The sequence below is a fragment of the Giraffa tippelskirchi genome, chromosome 10 (genome assembly GCF_054371585.1).
Source record: "Giraffa tippelskirchi isolate mGirTip1 chromosome 10, T2T-mGirTip1v1.2.pri, whole genome shotgun sequence".
NCBI classification, from domain to species: domain Eukaryota; kingdom Metazoa; phylum Chordata; class Mammalia; order Artiodactyla; family Giraffidae; genus Giraffa; species Giraffa tippelskirchi.
In genome coordinates this window covers 5,644,616-5,662,392 of record NC_137284.1, presented here as the reverse complement: position 1 = coordinate 5,662,392, position 17,777 = coordinate 5,644,616, and the positions used below count along the sequence as shown (strand labels likewise).

Sequence of the window (17,777 nt, the reverse complement as noted above, 5' to 3'; positions counted from 1 at the left end):
ATTCCACACGGTGCAGGAGGCCAGAGTGTGTTTGGACCCCTAGTCCTTTGTCAGTAAAATCTGTCCCAATGTGAGAGTATGAGCAGAAAATACCGACAATAAACCTAACACTTCCACAGTGCGCCAAGTTCTCTCCTGAGCACTTTCCCACATATTCTCTCAACTAAAATAGACAGAAATGGTTCTTGAAAGTAGGAAGTACTGAGGACTTCCTTGGCAGTCCAGTGGTTAGGACTCGGTGCTTACACTGCAAGGTGAACAGATTTGATCCCTGTTCTGGGAATTAAGATCCCACAAGCATCCCAGTGCAGCCAAAATAAAGTAACAGGAAGTAGGAAGTCACAGGCACTGTGGGGCCCTGGTGAAACCACTGTCCCTCTGTGTCCCCCAGCAGCTCACAGGCCAATAGGCAAGCAGGCAGACACACAAATGTCAGTGCAAGGATAAAATTCCTAACAAACTAGAAGAGGATGACAGGGTCAGAAATGGGTTGCACCGTGAGGCTGGCTTAGCACTGGAAGTCCTCCTGGAGGAGGTGGGCTGCTGTAAACAGTGTCTCTCAATGCTCAACCCATGACCTTTGTCCCCTGGGCTCCTGTCATCGCTGACTCACCCCTGTACCCGCCTCCTCCTCACCAACTTCCTGGCAGCAGGCAAAAGTGCTGGCCAGTGGGAGTCTGGGAATCAGTGCAGGGCCCGGCCCAGCGCTAATCACCCTCTACAGATCCCGTCCGAGGTTCTTTGGTTCTTCCTCCCAGGGGCACAAGGGCCTGCTCAGGGGCTTCTGTTTCCCCCTCTCCCACCGCTCTGGGGTCTGGGCTCTCTGTCTCAGGAGGAGTGTGGGCATAGGGGAGGAGAACGCTCTGGAGAACAGACCACCAAAGAGGAGGCGCAGGAGCAGGAACAGGCCGTGTGTCTTCAGGGGCCTCCTCCTGCCCGGCTCTCCCCATCCCTTCCTGGAGGAGAGCGGAGTGGAGGAGTGAGAGCTCCTGGGTGCACTGCATGGAGCTGGAGGGCCCTTCCCTGCTTTATTGTTTGGGCTGGGCCTGGTCTAATCCCCCCATCTGCCTCCTGGACTCAGTGGGGCCCACAGGGAGCGGAGACAGGGGCCCTGCTGTGACGGGGAGGAAGACAGGGAGGCCCTCTCCACCAGGCGTGGGAAGGGCTTCGCTGTGGGGTCCCATCAGGCAAAGAGTACTCCAGGGAGGGACGGTGCTCAGGCTCTGTGGGTCTGAACACCCCTCCCCAGAGGGCGTGTCCGGAGGTGTGTGGCACCCAGCTTCTGAGCCCACAAAGCCCTGAGGGAGTAAGGAGCCATGGGTGGGGCAGACCCCTCCTCATTCCCGGTCCCTCCCACCCTTGAAAGCTGATAGCCGTGGGGCCCTGCCACCGCCCAGGGAGCGTGAAATGGGGTATGCGGCTGGGCGGCCACAGTGGCTCCTACTGCCGCCTGAGCTAGTCCCTCTCCCCTCTGGCACCCCGGCTGGCTCCATGGGCACTGTCTGGGCCATCCCTGCCAGCTGCCCCCAGCCCTGCCTGATCCAGCCCGTGCTAGCCTGCCCTACTCAGCCTGGAAGATGTATCTCTTGGCCTTCGGCTTTTCCCGGTCCAGGTCATCAGTTCAAGTACCGGCACCCTAGGATGGGCTTTCTGGCCTGGAGTTGAGCAAACTCTCCACAGGCAGCGTGGCCTCCTTTCCTAGTCACATAGCAGTGGGCTCAAGCCCCAGGGCCTGGAGGAGTTGGCACTCAGGGGTTTGGGGGCCTTCTCTGTTGTTGGCATCCTTGCCCAACTTGGCATCTGGATTCCTAAGTTGTGCTGGCAGCTAGGCCAGACGTCTGCCTGCCCATCCTCAGGTGTTTTCCTTCTTTGCTCCCCAACCCTGTCTGCCTCTTTTGCCCTTCCTTCCTGGAACCTCTGTCCCTACTCAGGCAACCTCCTGGCCTAGCCCCAAAACCGCTGTCCTGGGGCCTGTCACGGTTCAGGCTTCAGGCCGGAAGGCCAGGCCAGAGGTCTGACTTGGGGGCTGAATTCTCTCTCTTTCGGGGAATTTCCTGAGACCCAGGTGTAGGTTCCTTGTCAGCCCTGATCCCCAGATGCTGGTGATGAGACTAGCAGGAACGACCTCTACACCTTGGCCTGGGAACACTCAAGGCCCTTGCCTCACAGCCAAGTCCAAAATCTTGCGGGAACCCAAGAGGAGAAGAGAGAAAAGATCTGGAATAGGATCCCAGCACCTTCCTGAGGGCTGAGGCCTGCCACTGACTGCTCCGAGGGGAAGGGGGATTAGGCCTGGTTTAGCTCAGACAATGAGGCAGGATGGGGGGCCTCAGCACTGCGCATGCACCCTAAAAGCCCTCTTCCCCCCCCACAATGGGGCCTGCGGGGAGGGCCCATCAGAGCTCAGCAGGGGGGGCAGGTGTAGAGAGGGGAGCAGCTGCCTGGGGCCCAGTGGGCGGTGGCGCAAAGCCGCTCTCCTTCCCTCCCCAACACCCCCCTTCCTCAGGCCCTCAGGCCCTGCCACCCACCCTGAGCTGGAGATTCTGGGCACCAGACTCACACCCCTGAGCCCCGTTTCCCACCCTGTGGGGCCAAAATTCTTTCAGGCAGCTCCTCCAGGTCCCTGCTGACCCTCTCAGACATCCTCCTTCCTCCTGCTCCAGGTTCTCTGGCCTCGTGGGCTTCAGGAGCCTGGGGGAAGGCAGAAGTTCCCCTGGGTCTGGGTTCCTGACGTTGGATGTCTCTTCTGCCCTGTCCCAATCACCCCATCCAAACCTCCCTCCCATCACCTCCCATTTCACCTTGGCCTTCCTGGCTCTAACGAAGTCCTAGGGGACTCTGAAAAGGGGCCTTTCTGGCCATTCCTCACCTTGGCCACCAGGTGTCAGACTTTGTCCAGCTGGGAGGAAGGTCCTCCTTGACGTCCACCCCATCAGCCTGGCCTTGTGGAGATGAGGGCCAGGTGGGGAGGGGCCTAGAGGTGACCTCTGAACTAGGAAGGCTGAGAGAGGGGAGAGGGCTGCAGCTCTGGTTCTAAAGCTCCCAGCGACTCCCTCACTGCCCCCACCCCCACCCCACTGACGAGGGCTTTGTCCACTGCTGGGAAACTAGGGAAACAGGCTGAGTCAGGGCGCTCAAGACTTGAAGGGACAAAGGCAGGGACAGTTGTGGCTCCAGAGAATAAGGGGGAGCTGAGAGGGAGCCACCCGTCAGAGTGCTCAACCAGGCCTGGATCACTCGCCCTTGCCCTCTAGGTTAGGAGGAACAAGGGCCTCCCTTGGCCCTCTCCCATGTGGCAAGCGGGTGAAGAATATGCGTTTGTGTGAGAGCGAGTGCTTGAATGAATCTCCCCACATACCAAGGGGGACCGAAGTCCTAGATGTGGGTCTGTATTTACAAAAGCAGGAAGCTGGCAAAGCATGACTACCCTCCTGCCACCTCCCAGCAGAGTCTACTATACCCGCTCCTGCCACCCCGAACAGTTGCCTCACCCAAGTCACAGTTCTCCTCCATCTGATAGGCGTCCTCTCAAACACAGGTGTGTTCACAGGCACCCAACATAGGGGTGAGATTTCTTCATGCGCTGTCGGGGAGGGGGCGACAGGGAGGAGGGCCTTCTCTCCTTCCCTCCCATCCTCCCTGGCCTTCCTGGGGACAGAAGGAGGTCTAGACGTAATGCCCTACCCCGCCCCCCCCATGACTGCGGGGCCCTGTATTTCAGGTTCTTAAATTGACCTCTGCCTCCCTGGGCCTCTGGCTATCAGTTCAGTTCAGTCACTCAGTCATGTCTGACTCTGCGACCCCATGGACTGCAGCACGCCAGGCCTCCCTGTCCATCACCAACTCCTGGAGTTTACTCAAACTCATGTCCATTGAGTTGGTGATGCCATCCAACCATCTCATCCTCTGTCATCCCCTTCTCCTCCTGCCTTCAATCTTTCCCACATCAGGGTCTTTTCCAATGAGTCAGTTCTTCCCATCAGGTGGCTGAAGTATTGGAGTTTCAGCTTCAGCATCAGTCCTTCCAATGAATATTCAGGACTGATTTCCTTTAGGATGGACTGGTTGGATCTCCTTGCAGTCCAAGGGACTCTCAAGCGTCTTCTTCAACACCACAGTTCAAAAGCATCAGTTCTTCGGTGCTCAGCTTTCTTTATAGTCCAACTCTCACATCCATACATGACTACTGGAAAAACCATAGCTTTGACTAGATGGACCTTTGTTGGCAAAGTAATGTCTCTGCTTTTTAATATGCTATCCATTCACAACTTTTCTTCCAAGGAGCAAGTGTCTTTTAATTTCATGGCTGCAGTCACCATCTGCAGTGATTTTGGAGCCGGAAAAAATAAGGTCTGTCACTGTTTCCACTGTTGCCCCCTCTGGCTATAAGATCATATTTACGAGGTGGAGCATGAGATGACCAATGACACTAACTAATGAAGATAATCAGTGAAAACTCGTCACCTCTCCTGAAGCATCTGTGGGTGGAGAACCCATGACAAACCCATTCACAGAAAAGCCTGACGAGCTGTGGTTTGTCAGGAGCTGCCTGCCTCGTGATCCACAGGGCCAAACCAAAAGGAAAGACTCAGCCCAGATGTCATAGTAAGGAACTACTCGGGGGAAAATGCCCTTTCCGGCTGGGTTCTCCTCTGAGTCCGCTGCCTGCCCCCTCACCCCGCCACCATTTCCCTCTGTTCCCTGCCCAGCACCCCTGCACACAACTCACCAGCTCACAGCCACTCAACATGCACTCTCTAGCCCTCTAGAGCCTCTCACCCCTTGATTCTCTGCCATCCCTGCCTTGCCAGTTCTCAACCTTGGAAGTAACCTCTCTTCACTCTGTCCGCCACCTCTGGCTCGCTAGGAAATGTCAAAGAATGTCACAATCCTGCCGAATAGTCCACAGCAGAGAAGTGTTCGCTGATGTCACTGGTGCCCCAGCAGCCCTTTTGATTCTCCTCTGCCTGTCCCTGATTCCACCCCCCAAACCTCTCAGTCCTTCTCCCCCACCACCCCTCACATAGCACCAATGTGTCCTGACCTCCTGCAGATAAAAACGCCCACAGCAAAGCACCCAAGCAAAACACCTCCTGTGATGCTGCTGCTCGCTTTAGATATTCCATTTGCCACCAAACTCTGGAGGAAATAGGTTTATTCTTCTACCTTCCTTCTCACCACCTCCTTCTTTAATCTCACAATTCACTGTCTCTCAACTGCTCTTGCAAAAGTGGCCTATGACTCCCTGGTGACCAAAGCCAGTGCAGTTTCTCCCCCCATCTCCTCTCCGATCTCCTGGGGCTGCCTCCTTGAAATGTTCCTCTCTGGGCTTTTCACATACTGTTGTCTTGACGCTCTTCACATCAGATCACTGAGTACTTTATCCTTGTGGGAAAATGCTTCAAGGATGCAACAGTGAATATACAGTGGAGCCTGCCCTCAAGATGCTACCTCGTTAAAAAGGAGGTGGACACAACCAGCCCCGGTCCTGCCCACCCTCCAGGAACAGTGTCCAGTCCCCCTCAGGAGCACCCGCTGTGTCCTGGATGCTGGGAATACAGTGGGGACTTCAGACGCCACTTCCTCCCCAGTGGGGCTGGCAGACCAGCAGGGCCCTCGCCCGCCTGGATGCCATCACTCCTTTCTTCAAATAGTATTTCACCTGCGTCCCTTTGCACTTAATCAAATTCTGCCTTGGATTCTAGCATTTGGCAGGGGGTGGAGATGGGGCGGGGGCTGGTCCCTTTTCCTGGACTGTTTAGTTCCACAGGCTTATTGAACACCTTCTTTGGGCTTGAGCTTGAGCCTGAGCTGCGTGCTGGAGAGGGAGATGGGGAAGATTCAGAATCTGCCCCCAGGAAGCACACAGCAGGCAGGAAGCACCTTCCTTCAGCCTGCATCCTGTTTAGCCCCTTGCCTGGTGCCTCACAGAACAACCTCTGCATGGAGACAGCCCAGATGCCCTTTTCTTTCTACCTCCTTAGGCTGGTGGGTGGTGGGACCTGCATGTGTGTTCTCCCCACTTGGGTCAGGTGATTCAGGGACCTTTGACAGAGCCCAGCTCACCCCGCCCACAAGCAGGAAGCAGGTTCGTGGCTCCTGCACCTATGCTCCCAGATGTCCGGCTTCCGGTGACTCTGCACTTGTCACCACCTCCCAGGGTCTGTCTGCAAGAGTAGGCTTTTGTGCTTTTCTTCCTTATCGGCTCAGGCGAGCCCAGTTTCTTCCCAGAGAGATTGCAGGCTTTGTAAAGGCAGCAGCCGAGTCAGGTCCTGGCCTTCTTTTGGCTCTTCTACACCAGTTAGCACAGTGATGGGCAGGTAATTAGGTCTTCAAAATATCTGTCAACTGGTTGACATCACCCTCATTTGTTACTCCCTTCGCTTAGGGCACTGCCTGCAAGAGGCCCTGGTAAAATATCCCCGTATTACCTGGGAATAATTAGCCCATTGATCCACCCAGCGGCTCTTCACCAGAGCATCCTGACATGCTGACATCAGTCATCTGTGATTATGGATTGCTGGTGCCTCAGCCAAGCATCTTACCTTCATTGTGTCTCTTATCCCTTCCAACATTCTTATAAAGGTGTTAATTTTAACCATTTTACAGATGGGGAAACTGGACAATAGAGAGCTTTAAATCATTTGTCCAAGGTCACCCAGTTGGTAGGTTATGGACCTGGAATTTGAGCTTAGGTCCTCCTCGACTGGGGCTTTCCAGGTGGCTCAGCGGTAAAGAATCTGGCTGCCAAGCAGGTGACCAGGGTTCTATCCCTGGTTTTCATCCAGGCTTCTATCCCTGAGTCGGGAAGATCCCCTGGAAAAGGTAGTGGCAACCCTCTCCAGTATTCTTGCCTGAAGAATCCCATGGAGAGAGCAGCATGGCAGGCTACAGTCCATGGGGGTGCAAAGAACCAGACAAGACTGAGGGACTAAACAACAACATCCTTGAACAGCGTCTGTCTTATTTGCTTGCATTGCAGTGTGAGTTCTTCTCTCTCCTCTACTAATTTTATGTTGTAAGAGCAAAGTGTAGAATCACAGCTGAGGCTTGTGACTTGGCCTCAGTCTGTCGTGCTCCCTGGGAGATGAAAAGTATCTAGAAGGTGAGGGTTACTGCTGGGGGAATCAGACAGGCAGCCACAGGTAGGGGTCCTGGGGAAGCTGAGGGACTTGGAAAAAGCGCCAGAGGGCAGACAGACAGCTTTGCACAGGGACAGACCTATGGGACCACTAAAATGATCCAGAGGAGTGAGGTGGATTAGCAAAGGCTGGGAGGAGGAAGGGAAGCAAGAGAGGGGAAGATATTTGGGAGGACTTCCTGGACAGCAAGGAGATCAAACCAGTCAATCCTAAAGGAAATCAAGCCTGAATACTCATTGGAAGGACAGATGCTGAAGCTGAAGCTCCAGTACTTTGGCCACCTGATTTGAAGGACCAACTCACTGGAAAAGACCCTGATGCTGGGAAAGGCTGCAAGCAAAAGGAGAAGGGGGCAAAAGAGGATGAGATGGTTGAGTCCACTGACTCAATGGGCATGAGTCTTGAGCAAACTCAGGGAGATAGTGAAGGACAGGGAAGCCTGGCATGCTGCAGTCACAGGTCACAGAAGTCAGACATGACTGAGGGACTGAACAATAAGAGGAGAGGGTGGGTGAGGGGCAGAGGCGTCTTCCCGGTGGACACAAGGGAGAGAGCCTCTTCCCCGGCGTCTCCTGGGTTAACCCTTGGGCTTCTGGCCCTCCACCAGCAGGTGTGGGAGCCTAGGCCTGGGGGTGGGCGGAGGGAAGGCCAGGAGAACACGGATGAGAGCCAGGGGCGGGGCAAGGTCAAGCAAAGAGATGACATTCTGGGGCAAGCATTTTATTTGTTAATACAAGAATAGAAATTCTGCAATAAATATCATCTAATAAATAACATCTCCAAATAAATAAATATTAATACAACAAACTTAAAAGAGTCATGAGTTGGGTGGGGCTGGGGGGCAGGGCCTAGGGGAGCTGCCCCAGTACCCCGAAATGCTACCGCAATGTAAACTTTCAGGAAATTCTGTGGCTGTGGCTATGGTTGCCCTCCCCAGCCTGGGCAACCCACAGATACCCTGGGAAAGGGGGTGGAGGGGAGGCACCCTGAAGCTGGCAAGAAAATTCAAGGCCATGTCCTTTTGGATGACACCCTGTGCCACGGATTGCCTTGGTGACCCCTGGGTCCAGTCTGTCCCTGCCCCTCTGCTTTCAGTATTACCTCCAATGCAGACCCCACCTCTTCCATTTTTCATCCCATCTCTTCCGTATGGACTTGGCCACTGTGTGTTTCCTGAACTGGATGCATTGAGTTGTTTGAGGGGTGGGGGAGCAACATCCATCTAAGGAGAGCGGGGCAGCCAAAGGGTTTCACCCCAGAAAGGCACATGTGATGGTGCCCCCTGTCCCTGCCCTACAGGCACGCTTCCTGGAAGTGCCACTCGAGGGGCTGGGTGGGCACTGGCAAGTGGTGGGCATGAAGCAGGAAGCTGCAAGAGCCTCACACCGACTGCAGCCACCCTGGGTGCCCTTGAGCGTGACGTCCTGTGGAAATGGGACGGGGCCTATTGCACCTCTTCCTCAGACCCGTAGGACTTAGGGAGGCCAGGAGGGGATGGGCCTTATTGCATCACACCCTCCTCCAAGTCCAGGGAGGCTAGAGGCTCATGGCTTCTGTCTCCTGCTCAACAAGTGTTGGTGTATGCGTTTCTCCCTCCTAGAGTGGGAGCAGGGCTGGAAGAAGGAGGGGAAGGAGAAGGTGGTCAGAGATCAGAAGCCATGGGCCTCCAGGTGCAGGGTGACCGCGGTGGCCGGAGGCTGCATCTTCTTCTTGAGTCGGTTGAAGTCCTTGGCCGAGCGCCACAGCCAGGTCTGCAGCTCCTTCAACAGCCAGAAGTCGTCCATCTTCTGGAGGAAGTCACTGTGGGCAGGGCCAGGGGCCCAGGTGGGCTCAGTCCCGGGCAGAGGCTGGGGCAGCGGGTAGCCCAGAGCTGCCATGACGCCCGCGATGCTGCCCAGCAGGCCCTGGAGGCTGGTGCAGAAGTGGGCCAGGCTGCGGCGCAGCTCGGCCGTGGCGGCCTGGCGGTTGAGGCCACGCAAGTAGCACAGGAGGTGGCTGTAGGCCTCGTAGTTCTGGGTCAGCCGCAGTTTGTCGTTGAGGCTTCGCCACACCTCCAGGTTGACAGTGGCCTTGGGCAGAGTCTCCACCCCCAGCCGAGGTGGGTTGAAGTCAGGCTCGTTGAAAGGGGGGCCCAGGTAGTTCAGCTGTGAAAAGGAGAGGACGATGGGGAAGGAGGGGGGGCGGAGGAGCCAGCTGGCCTGCTGGGAGATGCTCGCCCCCAAAGCTTCTATTTCCTGCGTCCCCTGACACTGGCCCCATCTCCATGCTAGGCCTTCCCTAAGTTTCTCCAGGGATGTCATTGGCATGGAGGTGACAGTTGAAGCAACGAGGGCGATGCGCTCCCCAATGGAGTAGTGCAGAAAGAGAAAAACACGCAGGAGAAACTCAGGAAGGACGTGCTGACTGGCTGAGAGCACAAGCCTTGGGAGAGCGCCCCGCGGGGGGGGGGGCAGAGCGGAAGAGGAGCCCTGAGGACCCAGGAGGCCAGGCCAGCCACAGAGGTGAAGGTGGACCAGGAGAGTCCAGAGCCAAGAAGAGGAGCTCGAGAAGGCAGCAGGGCTCAGCAGCGGGGCTGCAAAACAGAGCGAGGAGAGTGAGTCTCAGGAACACCGTTGGGCTTGGCAAGAACGAGGTGCCTGACGACCTTGGAGAGAACCGTTCCAGTGGCCTGGAAGCCAGATTGCAGGGGTTAAGGAGTGAGTGGGTGGAAAGGAAGTGGAGGCAAAGGGTGTAGACCACTCCTTCAAGAAATTTGGCAGGGAAAGCCCGGGGAAGAAAAAGGGTCGGGAGCTGGAGCGGGTAGCAGAGTCAAGCAGAGGTTTCCTGGACAGGAAGGCAGAGAGGAGCCCGGGTGGAAAGGCAGAGGGCCCGGGAGCACCCAGGCTACGCCTGCCCCTGACGAGCCGGGGCCACTCGCTGGGGGGCAGAGGCCACGGTCCTCGCTGAGGCCCCCAGAGAAGGGCTCAGGGGCGCAGGGCTGCCGGAGGCAGAAACGGGCCATCTCAAGAGCTGGGCAGGAGGAAGGGTATGAAGACAGTCTCGGGAAGAGGACAGAGCCTTGCCAACCCTCAGGGGAGAGGCCTGGGGCCCAGGGAGAGGGCGAAGGAGCCGGCTCAGCTGGGAGAGAGGGGGAGAAGCAAGGGGCGAGGCCTGGGATAGGCAAGGGCCCAGGGGGAGGTTCACACGCTGACAAGCTCAGAGACGAACTAATTTCCTCGGTGTATCCTGGGGCTGGAGCCAGCTCCCCCGCCACCCTCCTCCCCCTGCTTTCCCTGGCTCCAGAGTAGGGTCTGGGATGTGGAAGAGGAACACGGGAAGAGGGGCCAGTTCCCCACGGTCCTCGGCAACCCCGAACCTCCTCCCTTCTCTCCTGGGCTCTCCGAGCACCTCTGGACCGCTCCCAGATCCTGATGGCATAGCTTCCATCCGCACCCCAAACCCCCTGCCACTCCTGGCCGGGGTTCCCTCCAGCCCCCTTTCCCCCCCAAGTCCCCCTTAGGAGGCCCAGCTAGGATGGGAGAGGCAGACAGAAGGGGGGCCCATGGGTCCAGAGCAGCAGGGCCCCAGGTCTGGGGCAGAGACGAGCTGGAACACAGGCATGGGGGGTGGGGCCCTCCAGCCCCACCCAGCCCCACCCGGGCAAGAGACACCACAACACGGTGTAAACAGAGGAGACTTCCCCGGCCCTCGGGGGAGGCGGGCGGCCGGGCGGGCAGCCAGTGCGGCAGTGGGCCAAGGCGGGTGCGAGGCCTGCCCACATGCCTAGTCCTGGGGCCAGGGATGGGGAGGAGGGGGCACCTTCCCCAAGAGGGAGGGCAGGAGATGGGCCAGCCAGGGGGACTGCTGGGAGCCCACGCCCCTCCCCATCACACCCCGTCCTTCACCGGGACCCCCACTCTCTTGGTGTTCTCTCTTCCCCCACCCCTGTTCCCCACCCAACTCCCAGCCCCTGAGCAGCCCCGGATACTCACATAGGTCCCAGCCAAGCTGCGGAGCTGGTGCTCCAGGTAGCGGGTGAGGTCATAGGTTTTCTGGATGGAGGGGCCGGGCCCCGGGTCTCCTGTGCGGTTGAGGGCTGGCACTGCAGGGAGCTGCCAGAGCACAGTGCAGAGGCACGCGAGCATCCCCCACGAGTCCCCTGTGGACAGGACAGCGAGGGGCGTGAGGGTGGCCTGGCCTGGCCCAGGAAGCAGCTGGCCGCCCCTCAAGTGTGTCTCCTCACCTTGGGCTGGGAGGGGGGTGAGGGTGGGACACCAGATGGGAGCAGGCGGAATGCAGGAGGGGCGCTTCCCGGCCTGAGAAAGTGTGTTCGTGGAGGCGTATTTGTGTTTGAAGACGAGGACTTGGCCTGTGTCTACCAGGAGGTACTGGAGAGCATTTGTGTGTCAGCTAAGAGCTGCCGTGTGTGTGTGTGTGTGTGTGCGTGCGTGCGTGCGTGTGTGTGTGTGTGTGTGTGTGTGTGTATGTACGTGGGGGGACAGGCGGAGGGGCTGCGAATCAGAATCAGTCTTCCCGGGTTCCAGTGGTACCTCAGCCTTCTCCCCCACCCTCTGGGTCCCTCTGCAGCTTAGGGGGAGCCCAGGGGTTGGGAAACAGCACGTGTCAGAGATTCAAGTTGAGAGAAGTCAGCCCTGAGAGGGACGCGCCAGAGGCAGCCACGAGTGGGAGTCAAGCCAGAGGCAGGATGCAGGGTCAGACCACCAGGGTCAGAGGCAAAGTGTAGCTGTGGACACCAGGGCCGGGCGAGCTGAAGGACGTGGGGCTGGCTCAGGTCGGTGGTGGAGACTACATTCTGGGATTTGATTCCGGCGCGTGGAAAGTGTAGGATCGAGTTAGACTGAAGGAAATGTGGTGTTCACTCTGAGAGGCTGGCTGCAGTGAGATTTGCCCCATGCTCCTCTAGGGTATTGGATGGGGGAAAGTTAGACCTGAATGAGACCTGGTGATCGGTCTGCCTGCCGTGAAGACAGGGCGGGGGGTGGGGAGGAGACAGCATATGATGTATTTGATGACTCCCGCTTGTCCGCTGATGGTGCTGAAGAGTTTGGGCGCCACAGGATACCAGAGGCCAGGGGTCAGAGCTATGAGGACAGACTCGACAGTTGGGAAACATGATGTTCCCAGCTTTTAGGTGAGGTTCAAGGTCAAGAGCCCTAGACCAGGATTCAGTGGGCCTTGGGATTGGCAGTGGCAATGAGGGTTAGGAGAGAGTAAGGCTGTAATTGGCACTGGGCTAGATTAGGTTTAAGGACTGGGCTCCTTTTAAAGTTTCAGGTTAGTTTATTGGGATCTGGCTGACTGAATGTGGTTGAGGTTTGAGTCCAGCTGGGGGATGTGGTTATGTTTGGGCAGGCAGAGGGTTGGGTAGGGCTGAAGTTTGTGCATTTGTTGATGTAGCTGTCTGATGGGGTGATACATGGCGTGTCACTCAGAGTAGGGCTAGTTTGGGTTTTGAGCTTGGGGAGGTGTGAGGTTGAGAGTGGTTTCCTTCTTTTACTTTAGATTATATCCTGTCAAATTTCTACAATGACATATGTTGCTTTGATAGAAATAAGTTGGATACGGGTTTAACAAGTTGATTGTACTTAGAGTTATGGTAAGTGTGGAGTTAGAAAGGATTAAGACCAGGTAGGTTTAGACTTAGTCATATGCTGGGTCAGGGGTTTAGAGAGGGTTGCAGCCTCGGAGCGTTTAGGATTCACACGGTCTGGAAGGTCTCTGTGGAGGGCAGGGCTCAGGTGGGAACTTCTGCAGTGGCCTGCTGGTCAGTCTGACTCTTTCAGATAATCTACTGGCCGGCTGCACTGATGGAGCATGGTAACTGGGTGCCTCTAGTCTCAGGGATTCTGCCGTCTTGAGTGAAGGGCTCTTGTTTGAGGATATGTGTGTGCGTGCGTGCATGCACGCACGCACACACATGCCCCACCCATGTGTGTTTTAGGACAGAAGGCAGGGCCAGACCCATAACTGCTGCCTGGGGAGACAGGCTCCCCTTTTCCTCTTCTCCATTGCCTGTGGCATCCCTCCCAAATGGTCCTCTCCTCATCCTTCCTTTCCACCCCTAGCTCTTGCTGACTCTGAGTTCCCTTCTTTTTCCTCCCCCCCCTCTCTTTTTTCGGCTGTGCTAAGCAGCATGTGGGGGGATCTTAGTTCCCCAAGCAGGGATCAAACCCGTGCCCCCTGCAGTACACGTGTTGAGTCTTAACCACTGGACCACCAGGGAAGTCCCCCGGAGTTCCTTTCTATTCCCTGTTCTTCACATCCCCAGACAACTCCAGGCCCTTCTCCTCTGCTGCCCTCAGCCTGGCTGTCTGGCTGAGTGCCCAGGATCCTATGGGCATAGTGAGGGGTTAGTTTCAGGGGTTGGAGACCTGCTGAGTGGGGAGCGGCCCTTCTGGGACTGAGTCTGGTCTCTTCTCGCAGTTAGTGATAACGCGGAGAGTCCCAGCAGAATCAGCAGTTAGGAGCTAGGCTCGGCTCTACCCCACCCTGCTCTGGGCAGCCCTGCCAGCCAGAGTTCTAGGACTGGGCGCTGCCTGGCGCACAGAGGGTGGGGGTGGGGGGTCAGGAACCCAGTTCTGGGTCTTGTTCTTCCCTCCCTCTCTGGGCCCTGTGGGACATCCCTGGGGAGAACTGGCTCCTTACACAGGGACGGCACAGGGAGAAGCCTCTGGAAAAACAAGAGCGAAGTCGTCTGGGCAGAAAAACGGCTCATGAAATTAACCAGACAAGGCCGGTGTTTCCAGGAATATTTCAGTTCTGAGGTAACTGTGTCACTGAAGGCTGGGGGGTGGGGGGGTGGGGGGAGAGAGCTGAAGGATCTGAGGGATCAAGAGGGAAGGAGCCTCAGAAATCCAGAGGGAGAAGAGGCAGGAGGGGAGTAGAAGGCCAAAGGGCTCTCCTTTCTGTCGGGATGGCCACTGCTCTGGGCAAGATGTCCCACATCTCAGGCAGCAAAACTGAGAGCTGTCTGGGCAGAGAACACCTGTGGTTCAGTCGTGGGCCCTGGAACTCGGGGCAGCTTGCCTGTGTCCCTAGGAGGGCACGTGCTGTGGGCACCCTGGAGTCCTCACACTCCCCCCTCCTCTGCAGGCACAGAGTGTGCAGGTGGGCCGGCCACTGGGGGGCTGTGTCCTGGGCCCCCTCCCCCAGCCCTGGCCCCCAGCCCGGCCCCCACCCCAGCTCTGCCTCTGGCTGCTGCCCACTGATTGTTTACATCCCGTCTTCCCCTGTGTTTATAAATCCGGCTGAGCACGTGAGGAGCTAATGAGAGCAGCTCACATTTCCTGCTGCGGGGGCCCCCCGCCACCCCCCCATCCTGGCCCCCGCCCCGGCCAGCCCCTAATTCCATCCAGATCCCTGGGCCCTGGGAACCGAGGCCCCCCTCATGAACACACACACACACACACTCAGCCCACGCACACGCATGGCCACCCTGACACGGCTGCACAGGCAGGCAGACCCCATGGACGTGTGTCTCTAGGCAGCTGCCCCCCTCAGCCCCGTCTCCCCAAGTCTGACCTCAGTCGGGAAAGATAGGGGGCTCAGCAGTGCACATGAGCCAGGGTGGTCACGGTGGGGAGGACCGGTCAGCCAGGAGACTCTGCGCCTTGGACTGGTGGCTCAGAGCCGTCAGCCCAACAGGTAGGAGCCGGGAGGCGCTGCCCAGAGGCGCTGGGCTGAGGGCAGGAGCAAGAGTGAAGGCCCTGCCTTGAGGCCAGGCCAGGCCCAGCACCCTGGTGACCTTGGAGGGGTCAGTGGGGGAGCACCGCGGGAACGCAGCCACTGAAGGGGTGCAGGGTCCACGGTGGTGAGAGATCCAGGGAACGGCCCTGGGGGCCACCCCCCAGCCCTCCTTCTCAAAGAAAGGCCCAGAGGAACAGCCCAGCTTTCCTGGTCTTCTGGGCTGGCTGCACCTCTCCCTTCCATCCTCTCCTTGGTTCCCTATGCCCTAGGCAACTGAGAAGCGGCTTAGGGAGTGGGTAACGGGTGGGAGCGGGTACGCGTGGGCCCAGAAGTCAGGAGACCTCTCTCTGTCACCAGCCCATCCAGTGGCTGGGCTTGTGTGATGGGGTCGCACTGTGCGGCTACACTTCAAACCACGTGGCACTCCGGCTCTGCCGTCCTCTTCAGCAGCCCCCTCCCTGCCCTTCTCTTCCAGCCTAGATGACAGAAGAAGAAACCAAGGCCCAGGGAAAGAAGCAGATGGGCGGCCCGAGTCCGTTCCCAACCAGGAGTCGGGCTTTTGTTGGAGTCAGGGTCGGGGCTGTGCCACAAGAGGACCCTGGGTGGAGCCGGGCAGAAAGCAGGCATGGTGGGGGGTGGGGGTGCAAAATGAAGGAAACAGTCCAGCAATTGTGTGGGTGTGCTTGAAAGGGTGTTGTTATCCAGAGAGGGTGGGAGGGGCTCGGGGAGCGTGCAGGAGCCAGAGTGTGAATAGACAGGTGGGATTGTGGGGAGGAATGTGAAGTGTCACTAACAAGAGTAGCTAGTGCCGAGGGGGGTGTGCAAAAGTGTGACCGGGCCGCGCAGGGCTCTGCCAGGGGGAGAGGGAGCCATTACATCAGCTGGGAGCGGAGACTTCTTGGGGCTGCGGCGGCGGGACAGTTGCTACCACCTCTGCCTGGTGCCCGCTTCCTCCCCCCGGCTGAACGCCCGGCTCCAGGGCAGCGAGGGTGTCTGAGCCATTGAGGGGACTGGGTCTGCTCTGTGTGGGGGTTGTACCCCCGTGTCCCGCGGGAAAGGCAGATGTGTACTCACGCAGCTGGGAAGGGGCTCCGTGGGGACAGGGAAAGCACAGAGGTGTCAGCCCGGAGGGGTCAGTGTCAGAGAGCGCCCGACCGAGGAGCGCGTCCAGTGCCCCCAGCCCCCCCACAGCCGCTCTCCGAGGCTCGGACAGCGCCGGCCAAGCCGGACCTCCAGCCGCCCCTCCCCTCCCGGCAGCCCCCTCCTACCCCAGCGGGGCGGGCCGGGCCGGGCGCAGGAGGAAGCGGGGACGCGTCCTCTGGGAGGTGGGAGTCTGGGGAGGGCATCTGGAGCGCAGAGCGGAGTCGCTGGGAAGGAAGGTGGGGAGAGCCGGGATGAGGGGACTCTGGCGAGGAACCCCCCGGGGCCTGGGGGTTCCCTCGAGGGGCTCGGCCCGCTCGCCCGCCCTCCCCCCTCGGCGGTGACCTCTGGCTCCCGGCCCCCTCCCTGCGGCGACGGCGGCTGCGCCTTCCCCCTATGTGGCCCCGGCGCCCCCGGCCCCGCCCCCGGCCCGCTCCCTCCCGGTCGCTCCCTTCCCGGCGGCGGGGGCGGGGGCGGGGTCCGGGGGCGCCGGGGCTCCGGGCTCGGCCCGGCCGCTGCCCTTTCCCGCGCCGTCCACTCCCTGCCCGCCCTCCCGCGGGCCGCCGGGGCCGGGCGGCCGCCGCCGCCGCTCCCCGGCCGGTGACAGACTTTGCTGCCCGGTCCGGCCGGGCTGCGCCCGCCACCGCCCCCCCCACTACGCCCGCCCGCACTAATCACTCCCAGGCCACGGCGGGCCGGCCCGGGGGGCTCGCGGCCGCCGCCCGGCCCCTACCTGCCGCCGGCTCGCCCGCCGCGGGCAGCATGGTGGGCTCCGGCCGCGCGGCGCGCAGCGAGGAAGCCGCGACTCCCGCGGCCCGGCCCGGACCAGCCCGGCGCGGCTCTGCCCTCCGCCCTCCTCTCTCCGCTCGCCCGCCCTCCTTCCCGCCCTCCCCTCCCGGCGGGCCGGGGAGGGAGAGCGGCGCGGCCCGAGGTGTCGGCCTCCCCTCGCCTCCCGCCGGCCCGGCCTCGGGCTCCCCCGAGCCCCCCTCCCTCCCGCCCGCTTCCTCTCCCGGCCCCCTCCTCCTCCGCGCGCGCCGTCTCCTCCCGCAGACCCGCTGCCTCCTCGGACTCGCTCTCCCGACTTTGGTGCGGGGCTCGGTCCTCCGGGATCCCGGGACCCCGCCTCGCCGGGCTCCAGGTGGCCGCCTCCCAGGTCTGCGGGACGCCCGGGCTGCCCGCCGCGCTCCGGCCGCCTCCCGGCCCCGCCGAGCGGACTCCAGGAATGCCGCGTCCCCGCCCGGCCCCTCTCGAGGGCGCCCGGCCCGGGCCCCCCCGTCCCCGCCCCGGCCCGAGCCCCGCGGGCGGGGGCAGCGCCCGGATCCCCGGCCCGGCCCCGGCTCGGGACTCCCCGGGGGAAGGACGGGAACCGGATCTGGCGGCTCCCGGGCGGGGGCGGGGGCCGGGGCCTCGGACGCCTGGCTCCTACCTGCTCTGAGGTCCATGGGGCTGGGGGCCGGGCGGGCCGGGCGCGGCTCCTCTCCCGGAGGCTGGCGGAGTGGGAGGGCGAGCCGCGGCTCCGGCGAAGCTTTAATAATCCCATCCGCCAGGCCCACTCGCAGGTTTTTTTCGCTCGGTTTCGGATTTTTTTTTTTTTTCGGTGTGGGACATTCTGCAAACTTTTTTTTTTCTGACGTGTAAAGCTGTAACCACAAATTGTAGCGGCCCTCCCCGGGGTGGGGGGAGGAGGGGGGAGGAGGGAAGGGAGGGCTTCTGGGGCTCCTCTCCCTCCCACAACACCGAGGGGGGGTGAGGTGAGGCGAGGCTGCGGCGGTACCACCCCGGGCCTCCTGGGGGAGGGGGCGGGAGGGC

At 60.0% G+C, this 17,777-nt stretch overlaps 1 protein-coding gene across 10 annotated transcripts; it reads right to left on the bottom strand.

Annotated features, from left to right (window-relative positions):
• Positions 1–7,846: 7,846 nt before the first annotated feature.
• On the bottom strand, positions 7,847–17,506 carry CLCF1 (cardiotrophin like cytokine factor 1). 10 transcript variants are annotated; one of them, XM_081531951.1, is made up of 4 exons: positions 17,395–17,506; positions 15,903–16,195; positions 11,114–11,280; positions 7,847–9,286 (listed from the first exon to the last, which is right to left on the bottom strand). In XM_081531951.1, exons 3-4 carry the CDS (start codon positions 11,264–11,266, stop codon positions 8,792–8,794), a joined length of 648 nt encoding a protein of 215 aa, XP_081388077.1. In that variant the 5' UTR covers positions 11,267–11,280; positions 15,903–16,195; positions 17,395–17,506; the 3' UTR covers positions 7,847–8,791. The 10 variants fall into 10 exon arrangements, with proteins under 10 accessions (XP_081388077.1, XP_081388071.1, XP_081388075.1 ...); XM_081531945.1 differs by having other exon boundaries at positions 16,097–16,195; XM_081531949.1 differs by lacking the exon at positions 17,395–17,506 and adding an exon at positions 17,021–17,104 and having other exon boundaries at positions 7,847–9,714; positions 16,097–16,195.
• Positions 17,507–17,777: the final 271 nt, after the last annotated feature.